The sequence below is a fragment of the Crocodylus porosus genome, unplaced genomic scaffold, assembly GCF_001723895.1.
Source record: "Crocodylus porosus isolate Cpor-Errol unplaced genomic scaffold, CroPor_comp1, whole genome shotgun sequence".
In the NCBI taxonomy this organism is placed as follows: domain Eukaryota; kingdom Metazoa; phylum Chordata; order Crocodylia; family Crocodylidae; genus Crocodylus; species Crocodylus porosus.
In genome coordinates, this window is record NW_017728886.1 from 75,596,199 (window position 1) to 75,610,446 (window position 14,248).

Sequence of the window (14,248 nt, forward strand, 5' to 3'; positions counted from 1 at the left end):
CCCACAGATTGTGCCAGGGCTGGGGCAGGGGTGGGCTCCCTTAAGTGCCTTGGTCTGCTGGCTTTGCAAGGGCCGCTCAGCGGGCCAGCAGTGGCAGTAGTCCCCCCATCCCCCACTGTGCCCCAAATCAAATCACTGTGCCCCAAATTGGCCAAATCTGAATCCGAAGTGAATACTATACTAATGGATATTAGGCCAGCCTAAATTTATTGCCCTAATAACCACTTAATGATGTAATATATGTTATCTGTGGCAGGGACCTTTGCTTCAGCAAGCAGAGCACAATCGTGTAGCTCTTCTGCAGCAGAACTCCCACTAAGATGGAAAGATCCATTTAAAACTAAGGCCCAGCTACTTTGTAAGGAGCATCTTGTACTTTTGAAGTAGTTATTTTTCACTGTGTTTGAGACAGACATGTTCTTTCTGTTTGGAAGAGAAGAGCACTCAGAGACGGATTCTTGGACACGTATCGGACTTAATTCAGCAGAAACCTGACATGAACTCAATTTTGGAAGAAATGTTCTAAGTAACAGGAGCTGGCTGGTTCTAGGATTTGAAACGCTCCAGCTACTAAGGAATGAAAAAAAATTACTGTTAAAATGCCAAGCCAAAGCCCAGCACAGCTGGACTGTAAATTCATCACTGAAGTTGTGGTTAGGAAGAATTTGGTAGCTTTTTTCTAATAGAAGAAAAATTGCAGGGTTACAGAGGCTCGTCATTGCAGAGACCATATATATTATTTCTGGTTTTGTGCAAATTTGTGATTGAACTTCTGGTTGTTGTTTTAAGAGTGAATATGCTTCTCTAAGAATGCCTAAAGTGAATACAGTTCTATATCTTTCATAAATGGTGCAAGACAGATGCACTTGCCTGCTTTACTACCGCCTTCTCTTGTTCTGTCTAGATGGATGACACTGGAATGTTTCAGGTAATAAATATAGATCCAGAAAGGAACGATACACTATTTTTACAACCATTTCATCTCTGCACACTGTGTTATGGTAAGATCTGTGTTCTATTTAAAATAACAATGTTAAACTGACTGAGATGTACTAATTATTTGGTGATACCTACTACGGAGGCTAATATTTCTGATTTAGTTAGACTATAAGGTACAAATCTAACCTGCCTTGTTCCTGGCTTCAGTTTAATGCAGCTAAATACATCCCTTTGATCAAGGACAGTGTTAAAGAAAGTACTGAACTCCTTCCTGTGGTGTTAATTGGCTTATCTGGCCTTATTTCTTTGTTACATGCTGAATTTCTAAATGAAATGTAGTTAGCAACTACAACAATACCTTTTCATGATATAAGGACAACTTGCAGTTAGTCTGATCTGTGTTGCCAAGTTTAAAACTTACGAGAAAATATACTCAAATACATTAAAATATTCAAATTCTCAAGATGCTTCATGGGTTTCATGGTTAAAATGCAGTAGTTACTTATAGGTCAGTGGCCCACTGACTATATTTCATGCAGGATCAGTAGTTGCTCTGCCATTCAGACACCAGGATCAATGTCCTGTTTGGTCAAGGGTCTGCACCTACATACACACTAATGTGTAGTAGTTACTGCATATTTAATTTGTACTTGCTCAATAAACTCTTAACACAGAGTTGGTTAGCTGTGTTAGTCTGAAGTCGGACAAAAAGCAGAGCAGGGTAGCAGATTAGAGGCTAATTTATTCAGAGTGGTATTAACTTTCATAGGCAACAACCTACTTCATCAGATGCTATGGAAGGAGTGGTAGACAGAAGGAAAAGGGAGATGGGGTGGGGAGGGAAGGATGGAACAGATGCTGCTAAAGAGAGGTAATGACCTGGTTGGAACTTGAGATCCATTTTTGAAAGGTGGTGAATATATTTTGCATTCTATGCAGAGGTATGCAATATGATCAAGGCTGAGGAAATCTACCTAGTAAAGAGCTCCTAGAGGGTCCTTTGAAACACAAAGTATATGTCTTCACATTCAGTGTTGATAATTGCCACTACAATTCAAATTAATATCTTTCCTCAATAAACTTTGAACAACTCAGGAAATGATTCTTAGTGCTCTGATATCTACTACAGCTTTTAGATTACTGTGTTTATATATATATAGAGAGAGAGAGAGAGACTTTAGTCTGTTCAAATATCTTATTCCTTAATAGCCCAACTAAGTCTCAGAGCCACTGGATGTCTTTATAGTCCTAAATTTGTATTGAAATACATATAGCCAAAATGGTCACACATCATCTGAAAGTAGCAGATGGGAAGGAATTTTAATGTAGTGAGATTTGCTCCTATAAAAAGCTGAACACTTCACGAGATCAACCCCTTAATTTTCTGATTTAATTCTACATTAAAGTTCATTAATTTACGATGTTGTTATGGTTGTGATGTAAATTCTTAAGGGTTAGTAGCTCTAATCCACTCATAGAACTGAGAGCTCAGCCATTCTCTTTTTACACTTGCATAAAGAGAGATACATACTACTTTTCTAGACTCATGGTTGAGGTGATATCTTTTATTAGACCAACTAGATTTTTGCAAAAAAAATCTAGTTGGTCTAATAAAAGATATCACCTCAACCATGAGTCCTGATTAGTTTTGCCACTAGACCAATACAGCTAAAAACCTACTACTTTTGTGTTTTTTTGCAGACAAGTGTAACCCAGATGCCTCCTGTATGCTTCCTGAACCCTCTCCACCACAGACCTATGTGGATGCTGCTTTCATTTTGGATAGCTCCTGGAAAATGAGTAGTGATGAATTTGAGAAAGTGAAAGTCTTCCTCAGCAAAGCACTTGATGCCTTTGACATTTCCTCTTACCCATTTATTTCTGCTACAGGTGATAGAGTAGCTATGGTGAGCCATGCTCCACCAGGTTTCAAACCCAGGACACAGAAGAGCCCAGTAAAGGTGGAGTTTGATTTATCCACCCACAACAGTAAAATCTTAATGCAGAATTATATAAAAAATTCTCTTCAACAACTGAATGGAGAAGCTGCTCTTGGGCATACCATTGAGTGGGTAATGGAAAATATTTTCTTAGAGGCTCCAAACCCAAGACAAAACAAATTAATCATTGTTATATCTGCTGGAGAAACAAGTTCATGGGACAAGGAAATATTAAAGGAAGCATTGCTGACAGCCAAGTGCCAAGGATATGCTCTGTTTGTAGTTTGTTTGGGGCCATTGTGTAATGACAAAGAACTGGAAGAGCTTGCTAGCATTCCCTTAGAACAGCATTTGGTTCAGCTTGGCAGAACGCACAAGCCCGATCTTGGATACATAGAGAGATTTATGAAACCATTTGTACGTCTCTTCCGGAGTAAGTTATTACTTTATAGTTCCATTCTTGGCTATCTAATTAAATTTCCATATTTATCCATTCTTAGACTTTTGTACTATCAACATTGGAGCCATTTGGTTTTTGTGACTGGCTTTACACATATGCAAATATGTCTAGAAGGATCTATACTAGCCTCCCTAATCTTGTTTCACATAGATTGCCTGGCTAGTTTCAGACAGCAATTACTGCTGGTCAATTCTGGCCCCTGCTAGTATATGAATTGGTGTCTACTGATACTATTTCTGTAGTATTTAATCAATAGACAGCCAAAATGCTGACCTAATAGAGCCACAAAGGGGTGTGTTGTGAAGATTGTGTTGTTGTGATGCTAGCATATAAATTAAAAGAAACTGCTGATGAGGGATAGATCCAGTATTCTGGAAGGGTAACAACCTGTGCTGCTTGCAGGGGCTGATTCAGAGGAAGTTACTATATGTGTTTTGGCAGTCATCCTGACATGCTTGCTGTCTTAACATTGACTTGCTAATTGATAAAGTTAGGGGTTTTTGTATTAACATAGAACAAATGGTAAGATTTCTAGACCTCCAGGTAAAAGTGAACCTTTAAGGTACTGAACAGGGAGTGTGATCGAACAACTGCATTGTGCACCATTCTTAGGCATTATGTATATGCACAAAGAAACAAAAAATATTTGTACCAAGTCTACCAGTAGGGCTGCTGTCAAAATAATCCAATATGGATCAGATCAAATGTTGTAAATATAAGAGTGGTAAACTTCAAGCATAGGATATAGTTTACAGTATTCATTAAATGCTTGCCTGTTGAATGAGGCCAATGTTGGTAGAAAGTATTTCAAATTCCACTGAGTGGGTGTATTTCATGACTGCATCCTGCTTTCTTGTCAGGTTCAATTAACAGGTATCCACCAGCAGAGCTTAGGACACGTTGTGAGACAGCCAGTTTTCCAAGACTAACCCTGTGAGTCCACTAATTTTATTAAGACTTTTTTACATAAATGGGAAAATTGATATGAAAGTCTAAGGGTTCTTAGTGGTAGGGCTAATTCCTATCAAAAGCCCTGATCCTGCAGTCACTTGTATATATGCTTCACTTTATTTGAGTACTTCCATTGGTACCTTTGGGTTGGGAAGCAATTTCATTTTTTGCTATCAAAAGTAAGAGCCAAACAAAATTGTTTTTGGTTTATTGGAAGATACATCTGCAATTTTAAAAAATGATTTAAAACCAGACAAAACATCTTACCCCACACAAAATTTCCCCTCTGCAAAATTGTTCCTGGTTCCTCAGACTCCATGCTGACAGAGCTCCAACTGCCTTAGTCTCACAATAATTTATTTGCTTTTGTATGCTGTTTCAGATCCTGGTCCAATCAAGATTCTTAAATTCCTGGGTTGATCATTAGTTAAGATGCAGCACAGAAAAGGGGAAAGTCAAAAGAGCATGTTAACTAATCAGGCCAGTTATTTTTTCAGAGTACTGCCCTATGAAAATACTTCCTGTTTTCTAATTACTAGTTCTGGCACCCACACCGAAGGCTCAGCAGAAGAGTACGCCTCAGATGCACATCTTGCAGCTGTAGGACATTTATTCAGCATGTTACAGGCTGACCTCCATGATGACTTTCTAGATACTGATTTTATCAGCACTGCATATGAGGATTCAGCAACTGGAAACGAAACGGAACATGTGGATATAACAAATAGCAGTAATGAAGACTTATCCTGTATATGATTTGAAGTAAGTGGCAAAGTTGGTCCATGGGCTGGATCCCACCTCCCCACAACTTGGGCTGAGGGACCAGTGGTGTCTGAGCCACAGCTTCTGTCAATCTTCCCACACCTCCCCCCGGCCCCAAGACTGGCTGCATTGGGCCAGTCAAGTCGGACTTGTTCCCTTCCTGGCTCTTACAAAGGGTGGGCCCTACAACACCTTCTGCCTACTCAGGTTGTGGTATAGGGCCAAGATTTGGCTATCATGAATTGTTTTTGTAGGGTAATATTACCTTACTACAAAGCCTATAGAAACAAGAACTAAGAAAGAATTGTTTTAGTTCTTTTTATGGATATTGTCATGTTTTGCTCTTTGTTTTGATTTACAGATGGACAGACTTCAAAATTCAAGGTAGTGACTGAAACTGGACACTGGCCTCAGGGTGAACAAAACAAATTATGAGGCATGATTCTGATATGCAGTATTTTTCCAAAGCAGTAATTCCTCTTTTCTAGGTCTCTTTCAAGGTTGGGCAATAGCGAACAAGATTTCTTCTAGGTGCATCATGGAAGAAATCTTGCCATGATGTTTCACATCCATTATAACCTTCATTTTTTAACATTAGGCAAATGTCTTTTCTTTAAAGAAAAAAAAAAAAGAAAAAAAAAAGGCGGCAAACACAAATTCCAGGTCTGATTCTCTCCAGCAGTAAGTGCTCTCAACTCCCATTCACTTCAGTGGGAGGTGGAGGCATTTGATAACTTTCAAGACCCTGACTTTAAAGAACTACCAGCTTTCATTCTGCTGGAACTCTTGGTGGAGCTGTCTGACAACAGAAGACACTGACTTGGTTACTGGAGAGAGGTGTTATACAAAGGGCTCCTGTACACGTGCACGGAGCCTGCTCTGATGCACTGAAAATCCAGCGTGTTGGAGCAGACTCAATTGATCAAGTCTGCTGGAATATGCAAACTGATGCGTCCCAGCATGTCTTCACGCTAAAAAAAAATGGTGGCAGGCCACTTTGAACTAAAGCTGATCAAACATATTTTATTTCAAAGTGCCCCACTACCATTTTTAAGCACGGGGTTGCTGATACACGAGACACCCAGGCAATTTTTAATTGGCATGGCTTGCTAATTAAAGTGCCCAGTGCCACATGCCACAGCATGTGTAACGCCTTGAGCCGTGATTCAGGTTCATTACCATGAAATTATTTTCCTCATACTGCTTTTACAGGCATAAGTTTCACTAACTAAAGATAAGAAGGCAATTTATTTGCTATTATGCTTCTTTAGACAAACAAAAACTAGTTATAGGGCTGCTTTTTGACTGATTTACTTAAGACAAAGGAGCTAAATAAAGTAAGAATGCAGGAGTGCATCTCCTTGAAAGCAACAATTCTGCTTCAAATATGGCCTTTAATTCTGCATGCTACTTGGGTATTAAAGAACGGAGGAAAGCCTAAGTTGAACTAGTAAAAATTTTTGAGGGAACAGTTTTCTGTTTGAAAATGGTTCAACTAACCTAAAACAATGCATGGAAATGTTGACAGGGAAATTGGCTTGTTAGCTCATAAATTTTCAAAAAAAAATGTAGCTCTTGCAGAAAGTGCTTTTTAAATTGTTTCAATTTAGGGAAGATTGTATATTTCTGACTTGGACAGAAAAACTTCAGAATTGCAAAATTTCACACGATGGAAGTGCTGGTGCCTACAAAGCTCTACTTGAGGCAATTTCATTCTATTTGTACTTTAATATGATTTTGATATGAAAATGTCTTAGGATTTATTTTTATATAGTGAAACCTGAAGTTTAACTGGCATGATATCAAAAGTAGTATAAAAAGACTATGGTAGTGCTAAAGTGAGGTAGCTGAGAAGGTCCAGGAATGATATGAAAAGTAAGATATTTTGGGGGGGGTGATATCTTCTATTATAGACCAACTGCATGGCTGGAATAAAGCAAGACAAGCTTTTGAATGCAAGATGTTTTCAACAGGATCTAAAGTACTTCTCTCAAGTTTCATACATGTAACAGTATTATGAAAACAGCGGAAATTGCTAAACAGAATTGCTAAAACCAAATGTGTTCCCCATAAGCAGTATTATCTGTAAGGCTAAGAGTAAATAAAGTCATCTTAGATGAATATGGGAAACAAGTTGAGCCCAAAAAACTCTTTTGTAATATAAAAGTCAGTGTCAACAGTACCATACTCACACACTATACTGTATATAATTCAGATCAGCTTAACGTTTTATGGCTGTTTTTGAAGTTTCACTGCTCACCTCTTTTCTGTATAAATCTCTCACCTTCAGTGAAAGCCATTTCAAAGGGGATAGTTTTACAATGTACCTTCTGTTACTTTGTTACTATCATACTGAACATTTTTAATGCACTTTATACATGTCATTACACTAATTAAAACTACTTACCTGACACATCAGTTGGTGTTTTGTTTTACAAGATAGCAATAGCTAAGAGCAAATGCAATGCACGTATGTCAGTTAAGACATCAAGCCTAGTGACAGTAAGAGGAACATTTCCTGGCCAGCCAGCGCATCCACACAAAAGCCAGTTTGGAACTGCTTGCTGATAGGAAATAAAACAAGCCACAGAATCCACACACATACCAAGCTTATTACCCCTTCATTTTTCTTGCCTCAGTATTATGGAATTGGAGAAGCCATTATTCCATCTTTGTGTTGCTTATGATTTCATTACCACATGAGGAATAGAAAGGCAACGTGTAGAAAAGAAATTCTAAGCAATAGGAACTGGTTTTCTGTTTCCTCTTATATAGTAAAATCAAACTAATAAGATGACTGCTGGTGACACAAGTAAAGCAGACTCTTGCATGTAGTGGAACAATATGCCAAACAGGTGTTAAAGGTCCAGTATCCCACAGGGATATAGGGACAATAGATACTGCAGACAAAATAACTGTACAAGAAAGCTCAAATGCAGTTTATTATGCATGTTTAATCAGAGTATACATAGATGCTAGTGCAACAGGTTCTTTTTCAGTTCTCAGACTCAATGTAGAAAAAAATCCGACTTCATGCTCTTTTTAAGAGTTAGTAGCTTTCTTTGTTTAAGAAGCCTCACATTGCAAATTATAAACTATTTCCTTAGAAGTTCCTGAAGAATACTATGGTTACCACTAGACTAAAGACAATTTCTTCATGAACCACTTTTGTTTAGTTCTTCAAGGAGTACTACAGAAACCACGCAGCTTTAATAAAATAAGGGATCTGCAAAAGAGTCTTTAATGAGTTTGGTTAATATTGATATCTGTCTTATGGTCACCTTCATATTCTTCAGACTCCATTCTGTTCCATGCTCTGGAAACAATTCTCAAAAGTTTTAGTATAATTCTATTTCTTTATTACAAATATTTACAGACTATATATTAGTGCAACTCTTATTTCCACACTTTAACAATGCCATCTCTTGATGCAGTTACTATAAATCCTTGAGTAGTCTGGAAAGTAGCAATATCTGTGATGATGTCATGGTGTCCGACTGGAAGAGACTCTGGACCCCGACGCGGAGTCTCATCTGTAGGTCCTGCCTTCTGCTTGTTTTGAATTTCCTATCCAGAAAAAATAGAACCATTAATTTCAGAAAGTTTCATTTATAAAATGTGGAAAATCTGTTTTTGAGAGACAGGTTCTCATACTGACAAGCTAGAAAGACACATTTTAAAAGGAAAAAAATTACTTTTACAGAAGTGCTCAGCCTGCAGTTTCTGAACATAGGTCAGTGCAGATGTCTGTCCCTTTTCCCCCTCATAATCTAGCTTCTTTATCTTACACTGAAGCCACTGTTCTGTCCTTTGTGATTTAAAAAATGACACTGGTACTCTGACTACTACAACACTAATGAAATGATTAACAGAAAATATTCACTTGCCACCCTGATGGAGAAATCCTAACAAGTGTCATTGCAGTTAGCTTGTCTTCAGAGTTTTAAACCAACAGCAGGAATTACGGTTTTTATTAAGCTTTGTAGGAACAAATATTCAAGTTTTGTACATTTTTATTACAATCACTACATAAAACAAGTACTTTTGTTTTAATTGACTCCATAAAGGAAACTTATTTTGATATCTGCTTAAAAAGGAAAAACTTTTTATGAAAAAGCTGCACTGATTTACATTTTAAAGAGATAGGTAAAAAAATCTTCCTTGGTATGTTCAGGCGGGTCTTATCCAATAAGTCAATACAACTCATTATAAAGTCATATATAACAATCAGTAGTACTGTTAGTGACAGTGGTTGTTCTAAGGTATACATTAATGGGCGCAGAATTCAGAGATGAGAATGTTTCTATAGTTTTCTGATGTATTTTGTTCTGCTTGTTTTCTAGCCCTCATAACAGAACATAATTTAGTTCATTTTAACAGCATTTATTATTGACACATTTATTATTGACAGTATTGTTTAAATATTTTCTGTACCCATCTGATACAGCCTATATAACGACCTACATATAGAACACCTTAATAGTGACTAGCAAGCCAAGATGTTCACTGTTAAGTGTCTCAGTTTCAGTAACTTTATCACAAAGATTCAACTAAGGTACTAGGCACCCCCCACCCAAGTATTTTGTAAACATTACCTACTTCTTTTTTTTTTTTTTAAATAATCCCTTCATTATTATTATTACCTCTAAATAATAACTCAATGATTAAGAGGATGCCAGTCTCTATCTATAGAACACTGACAACTGCAATACAAGTTTCCCCACCAACATGTCAGTATACTTGAACTCTGACATGGCAGAACCACCCCTACAGACAAACAAGATATGATTGTGGGTGAAAGAAGGACTTGGGGACAATAGGATACCTGAACCACTTCTGTGCCTTCGATTATCTTCCTATAATAGGATACTGATGGACAATTAGCGCTTCCTGCAACAACGTATGATCTCTCAGGATAAGCCAGATCCCAAAACCTACAGAAAAACAAGACGGACAAATGTGAGGACAAATGCTCAAATCTGCTTATATTTTCATGCTATTTTCCCAATAGTCTTCTTGCTTTCTATGGTAAGATTCAGTTAAAACTGAAACACTAAAGCAAAGTTCCAGGTTATAAATACAAAAAAAAAAATACTAGTTTAGTTTCTATCTCGCAATACACCAATAATTGCACTACTTCTTCTAACACAACACATCAACCACTTCATTAAAAAGGCAGGCAGTAACTCCATTCTAAAGATAAGGAAGTGAAGTCTCCTAATGTAAAAAAAAGAATAAGCGGCACTGTTCTCTACTCGCTGTTGCTTTTATATAAGAAGTGGACATAACCAAATACTGATGCCTAGTGTAATGGGACTACAAATAATAAAAGCAATAATACTAAGAAGCAAACCCTTGTAGCACAAGATTACATATCTTAATACTCCGGCACATCTCATTCAAAAAGATTGCTCATATTATTTTTACCTTATTTTCATATCTGAACCTGCTGTCAGTAATATGGGATTTCCAGCTGCAGGGCTACAGTATATTCCATGAACACTGTGAGGTGAAGGCTAGTGAGAAAAATGAGGACATGTTACTTCTTTCAAAACCACTTCTGTGTGTTGCCTGACTTCACAGAAGGAAAACCTTCTGTACAGCTTGTGAAACACTGGTTTTCACTTTGTGACAAAATACTAATCCACTTTGTTAAGTGGTTAAATCTTAAAATGTACAGAGATAAGTAACTTCTGGTTTTGTATTGTTTTGTGAGCAAAAGGAACAACAGACCTAACTCTTCTTAGGGAGGACACAAAACTCCAAGTTTCCAAAGAGGTATTCCCAAGTGAAATTAAATTATCTTTGACAGAACTGGGTGCACAAAATCAAGTTGAAAAGCATGGGGTACAACTAAAACCTTGATAACCCAGTGGTATCAAAGTTGTAAAAAAATGCCACAGATTACTAATTAACCAAATCATGTAGTGTTTGTATATTTGGTTATGAAAAGCCATCATTATAGTCTTCAGCTACCTGAAGGGAGGTTTGAAAGAGGATGGAGCTGGATTGTTCTCAGTGGTAGCAGAAGAGCAACAGTCTCAAGTTGCAGCAAGGGAAGTTTAGATTAGATAGTGGGAAGAATGTTCTCACTAGGAGGGTAGTAAAACACTGGAACAGGTTACCCAGAGAGGCGGTGGAAGCTCCATCCTTGGAGGTTTTCAAAACCCAGTTAGACAAAGCCTTGGCTGGCATGATCTAGTAGGGGCTGGTCCTGCTTTGAGCAGGGGCTTGGACTAGATGTGACCTCCTCAGGTCCCTTCCAACCCTAACTTTGTATGATTCTAATCCAGCAGTAAAGGAAACCTACAAATTTGTATGAGTAGATAATCATTTAAATAAGTACAGGATATTTGAATTTCCAAATTTATAAAAGGAAAAAAAAACCCACAAAAAACACATAACGGCTGTGGTCAGAGAGGGATTTTTTTTCTTTCCTTCCATACATTTCACATCCCTGGAAAACAAAGGCAGCTCTCACAGCTGAACAGCAGTTAAAAAAAAGCCATACAATACCGATTGCTTCATAGTAAGGTATCTTTTTCCTATTTAAAATTAAGTATTAAACCTAGTGGTGAGTCTACACTGTAAAAAGGAAAGTGAAAAAGAACAAGGCATTATAATCTCAGGACCAGCATTGAGAAGTAATAAAGAAACCTTGACACAATACTATAAATGTTGGGAAAATCTGTACACTTTCACCATATTTCAGATCGCTGGTTTGTTTTTTTGTGAAAACATGAGTGAAAACTATGTATCATTATCATCTCCTCTACAACAGATGAAGGTGTAAGGAAGGAGAGGTTGGAGGGGAAATAGGGAAACATTTCTGTAAGGTCATAAAGCCTTTAAATACACTAAATTGAGTGCTGATAGCAAAAAATGACTATACTGGTAAAAATAAGCCCAGGCTGAGAAGTTACTGAAAGAGAGAACAGAAAGTTAAATTAAAGGCAAAAGTGCTGAAGTGCCATTTGGTGTCTGAGGACTTCTTAAAGAGAGTTATGAAACAAAGTAATGGGAAAAGAAAAAGGAACCCAGACCTGTAATTCTGAAAGAGGAGGTGCGCTGCTGGCCCACAGAGTAAAGCGCCTATCGCCGGTTTCCATATCCCACATGGAGACTTCATTATTGCCTTGAACAGCTACAGGAAACACATTGCCAACACAATTAGATACGCCAGATGGCTTGGCTCTTGCACCTCTTCTGCTGAGGTGCAGTATAAATACTTGGCTTGCTTTCCTGCAGGATCATGCTAGTCAAGCCTTTTTTTAGTTTTGAAAATATTTTGCCATTTACATTGCTACAGCGGCCAACTTCACTGTGGTTAAAGGGCCCCAAATAACTTTAAGGTCATTTATACTGTTTAAAAAAGAAAAATCTCCATTTTTTCCAATAATCTTTTAAAACTGTGATTATTTCCAGCTGGGGAACAATCTGGATCCTAGTCTGTGGGTGGCAATTTGGTCTGCATGGATACTGGGGCTAGTTGAGCATTGTTCTTAGGGAATTTAAATAAGAGTCAAAGTTCACTTCAGCCTGCTAAAAGTAGTTCTCCTAAGTCTACAGAAACTCCTATCCGGGTCATGGTCTTGACCCAACAAAGGTACGTAACACACACATAAACTTTAAACATACAAACAACTCTGCTAACATTAAGGAGATTTCTTTAACAGATCAGAACTCCAGTAACAGTCCAGCAGGCAAGTTATGCAAAACATCATTTATTTGTGTGTCAGAAGGGGACTGGGTTACATTATTCTTAGACTTAGTATCTACAGTCATTAAACTAAGAAGTCAAATTCAGAAGTAAGTTGAAGTAAACTCCAAAGCCCAAATTTTAAAATTTAACTCACAATGTAAGAGAAAACTGAAGTTTTCTTCTTACTATACATACCAACTTTGTCTATTTTGTTAAAGCAAGATATTTTTAGGCATAAAAACATCCTACTACAGAACTGAACTGTTGTAACCACTATCTAAAATAATGTTGCCAAGTACTACAATGCTGTATTAAGCAAAAATAAAACAGCTACTCGCAAAAAAGTAGAGCCTTGGGAGATTTTCAAAAGTCACAAATGATGTTAGATCCAGTGAGATTTGAACAGCAAACTTCCCTTTGCCCTTGAAAGTCCCTAAGCAATAATATGCTAAGCTAAGCACGCACTTTACCTGCAATTACCCATGACTGATAGAGAGGGTGCATAAGCAGACGTCTGATCCGAGCCCTGGAAGGATGGGAATGGCTGGAGATGGGTAATTGAAACCTCATGTCCCAGCATGCCATAGTGCCATTGCTTGTACCTGATGAGAGACAGAGTTAGTCATAGTTAGAGGAATTTTACCTATATCCTTTTTTTCTCTTCCCATGGTAAAGGGACTTGTTTCAAGTAATAATTTGACAGAGTACCTCCTGCAAAGAAGTCCATTCTTGCAAAGCTGTTTTTCCTTTTGTAGCCATTTTAAAACAAGCATTGAGCGCCAGCTTTGTAGTAACTTTATGGGAACTTCATTTAACGAACAGTAAAATTAAGCTTACCAATACATAGCCAGCACTGGTGTACATCCACAGCAAATGAGGTTATGAGACCTAACTTCAAGTCATGTTTCAACGTCCAGGCATTACTAGAAGATCGTAGGTCCCATCCAACTAGGGAACCATTCACAGTGGCATAAGCCAGCACAGACTGTGCCCCTGAATTGAAGTGATGCATATCAACCACACACCCATCATCCTTCAGGTCTAAAAATCTGGGAGGGGGGGGAAAAAAAAGACCATTATTCTCCCCTTAGCTGAAAATGGTTTCCTGGCATTCTCACCTTCAGATGTTTTTGGGATCCCTTACAATCGCAGTTTGGACCCAGCTCCGGTGAGAGACGCATGGGCAGAAGCCCACTGCGCCCCAGGAACCCTAACAGGATGCCAGCGGACCACTGATGGCCCCCAACATAGCCAGGAGGTAAGCGGGGCCCATGTTGGGAAGGAGTTAGCATAGCTGTGGGACAACTAAAAGGAGTCAAGGAGGGTCACACTTCCCTCCCCACCAATGTGCCACACAACTAGAGCCTTGCAAACAGAACACACAAACAGGCGTGCTCTTAGCCCAGCATGCAAGTTTGCTCAGGAGGGGTACAAGGCTCTAGGTGGCGAGCCTCAAGGGAACAGCTGGCACAATAGTAGCCAAGCTACTAATTG

The 14,248-nt window shown here is 38.2% G+C and overlaps 2 protein-coding genes across 2 annotated transcripts in view; one reads left to right on the forward strand and one right to left on the reverse strand.

Annotated features, from left to right (window-relative positions):
• Nucleotides 1-836: 836 nt before the first annotated feature.
• On the forward strand, nucleotides 837-6,029 carry LOC109311213 (collagen alpha-6(VI) chain-like). Its single transcript, XM_019536729.1, has 5 exons — nucleotides 837-1,001; nucleotides 2,641-3,312; nucleotides 4,200-4,272; nucleotides 4,830-5,052; nucleotides 5,414-6,029. Exons 1-4 carry the CDS (start codon nucleotides 905-907, stop codon nucleotides 5,044-5,046), a joined length of 1,059 nt encoding a protein of 352 aa, XP_019392274.1. The 5' UTR covers nucleotides 837-904; the 3' UTR covers nucleotides 5,047-5,052; nucleotides 5,414-6,029.
• A 1,935-nt stretch (nucleotides 6,030-7,964) lies between these two features.
• Nucleotides 7,965-14,248, reverse strand: part of PIK3R4 (phosphoinositide-3-kinase regulatory subunit 4) — a 38,326-nt gene continuing 32,042 nt past the window's right edge. The window contains exons 14-19 of the mRNA XM_019536714.1: nucleotides 13,592-13,803; nucleotides 13,225-13,356; nucleotides 12,096-12,196; nucleotides 10,480-10,568; nucleotides 9,878-9,986; nucleotides 7,965-8,619 (exon numbers count right to left, since the gene is read on the reverse strand). Of these exons, the coding sequence (XP_019392259.1) occupies nucleotides 8,449-8,619; nucleotides 9,878-9,986; nucleotides 10,480-10,568; nucleotides 12,096-12,196; nucleotides 13,225-13,356; nucleotides 13,592-13,803 (814 nt within the window). The 3' untranslated portion in view covers nucleotides 7,965-8,448. The remainder of the gene's footprint in view (nucleotides 8,620-9,877; nucleotides 9,987-10,479; nucleotides 10,569-12,095; nucleotides 12,197-13,224; nucleotides 13,357-13,591; nucleotides 13,804-14,248) is intronic.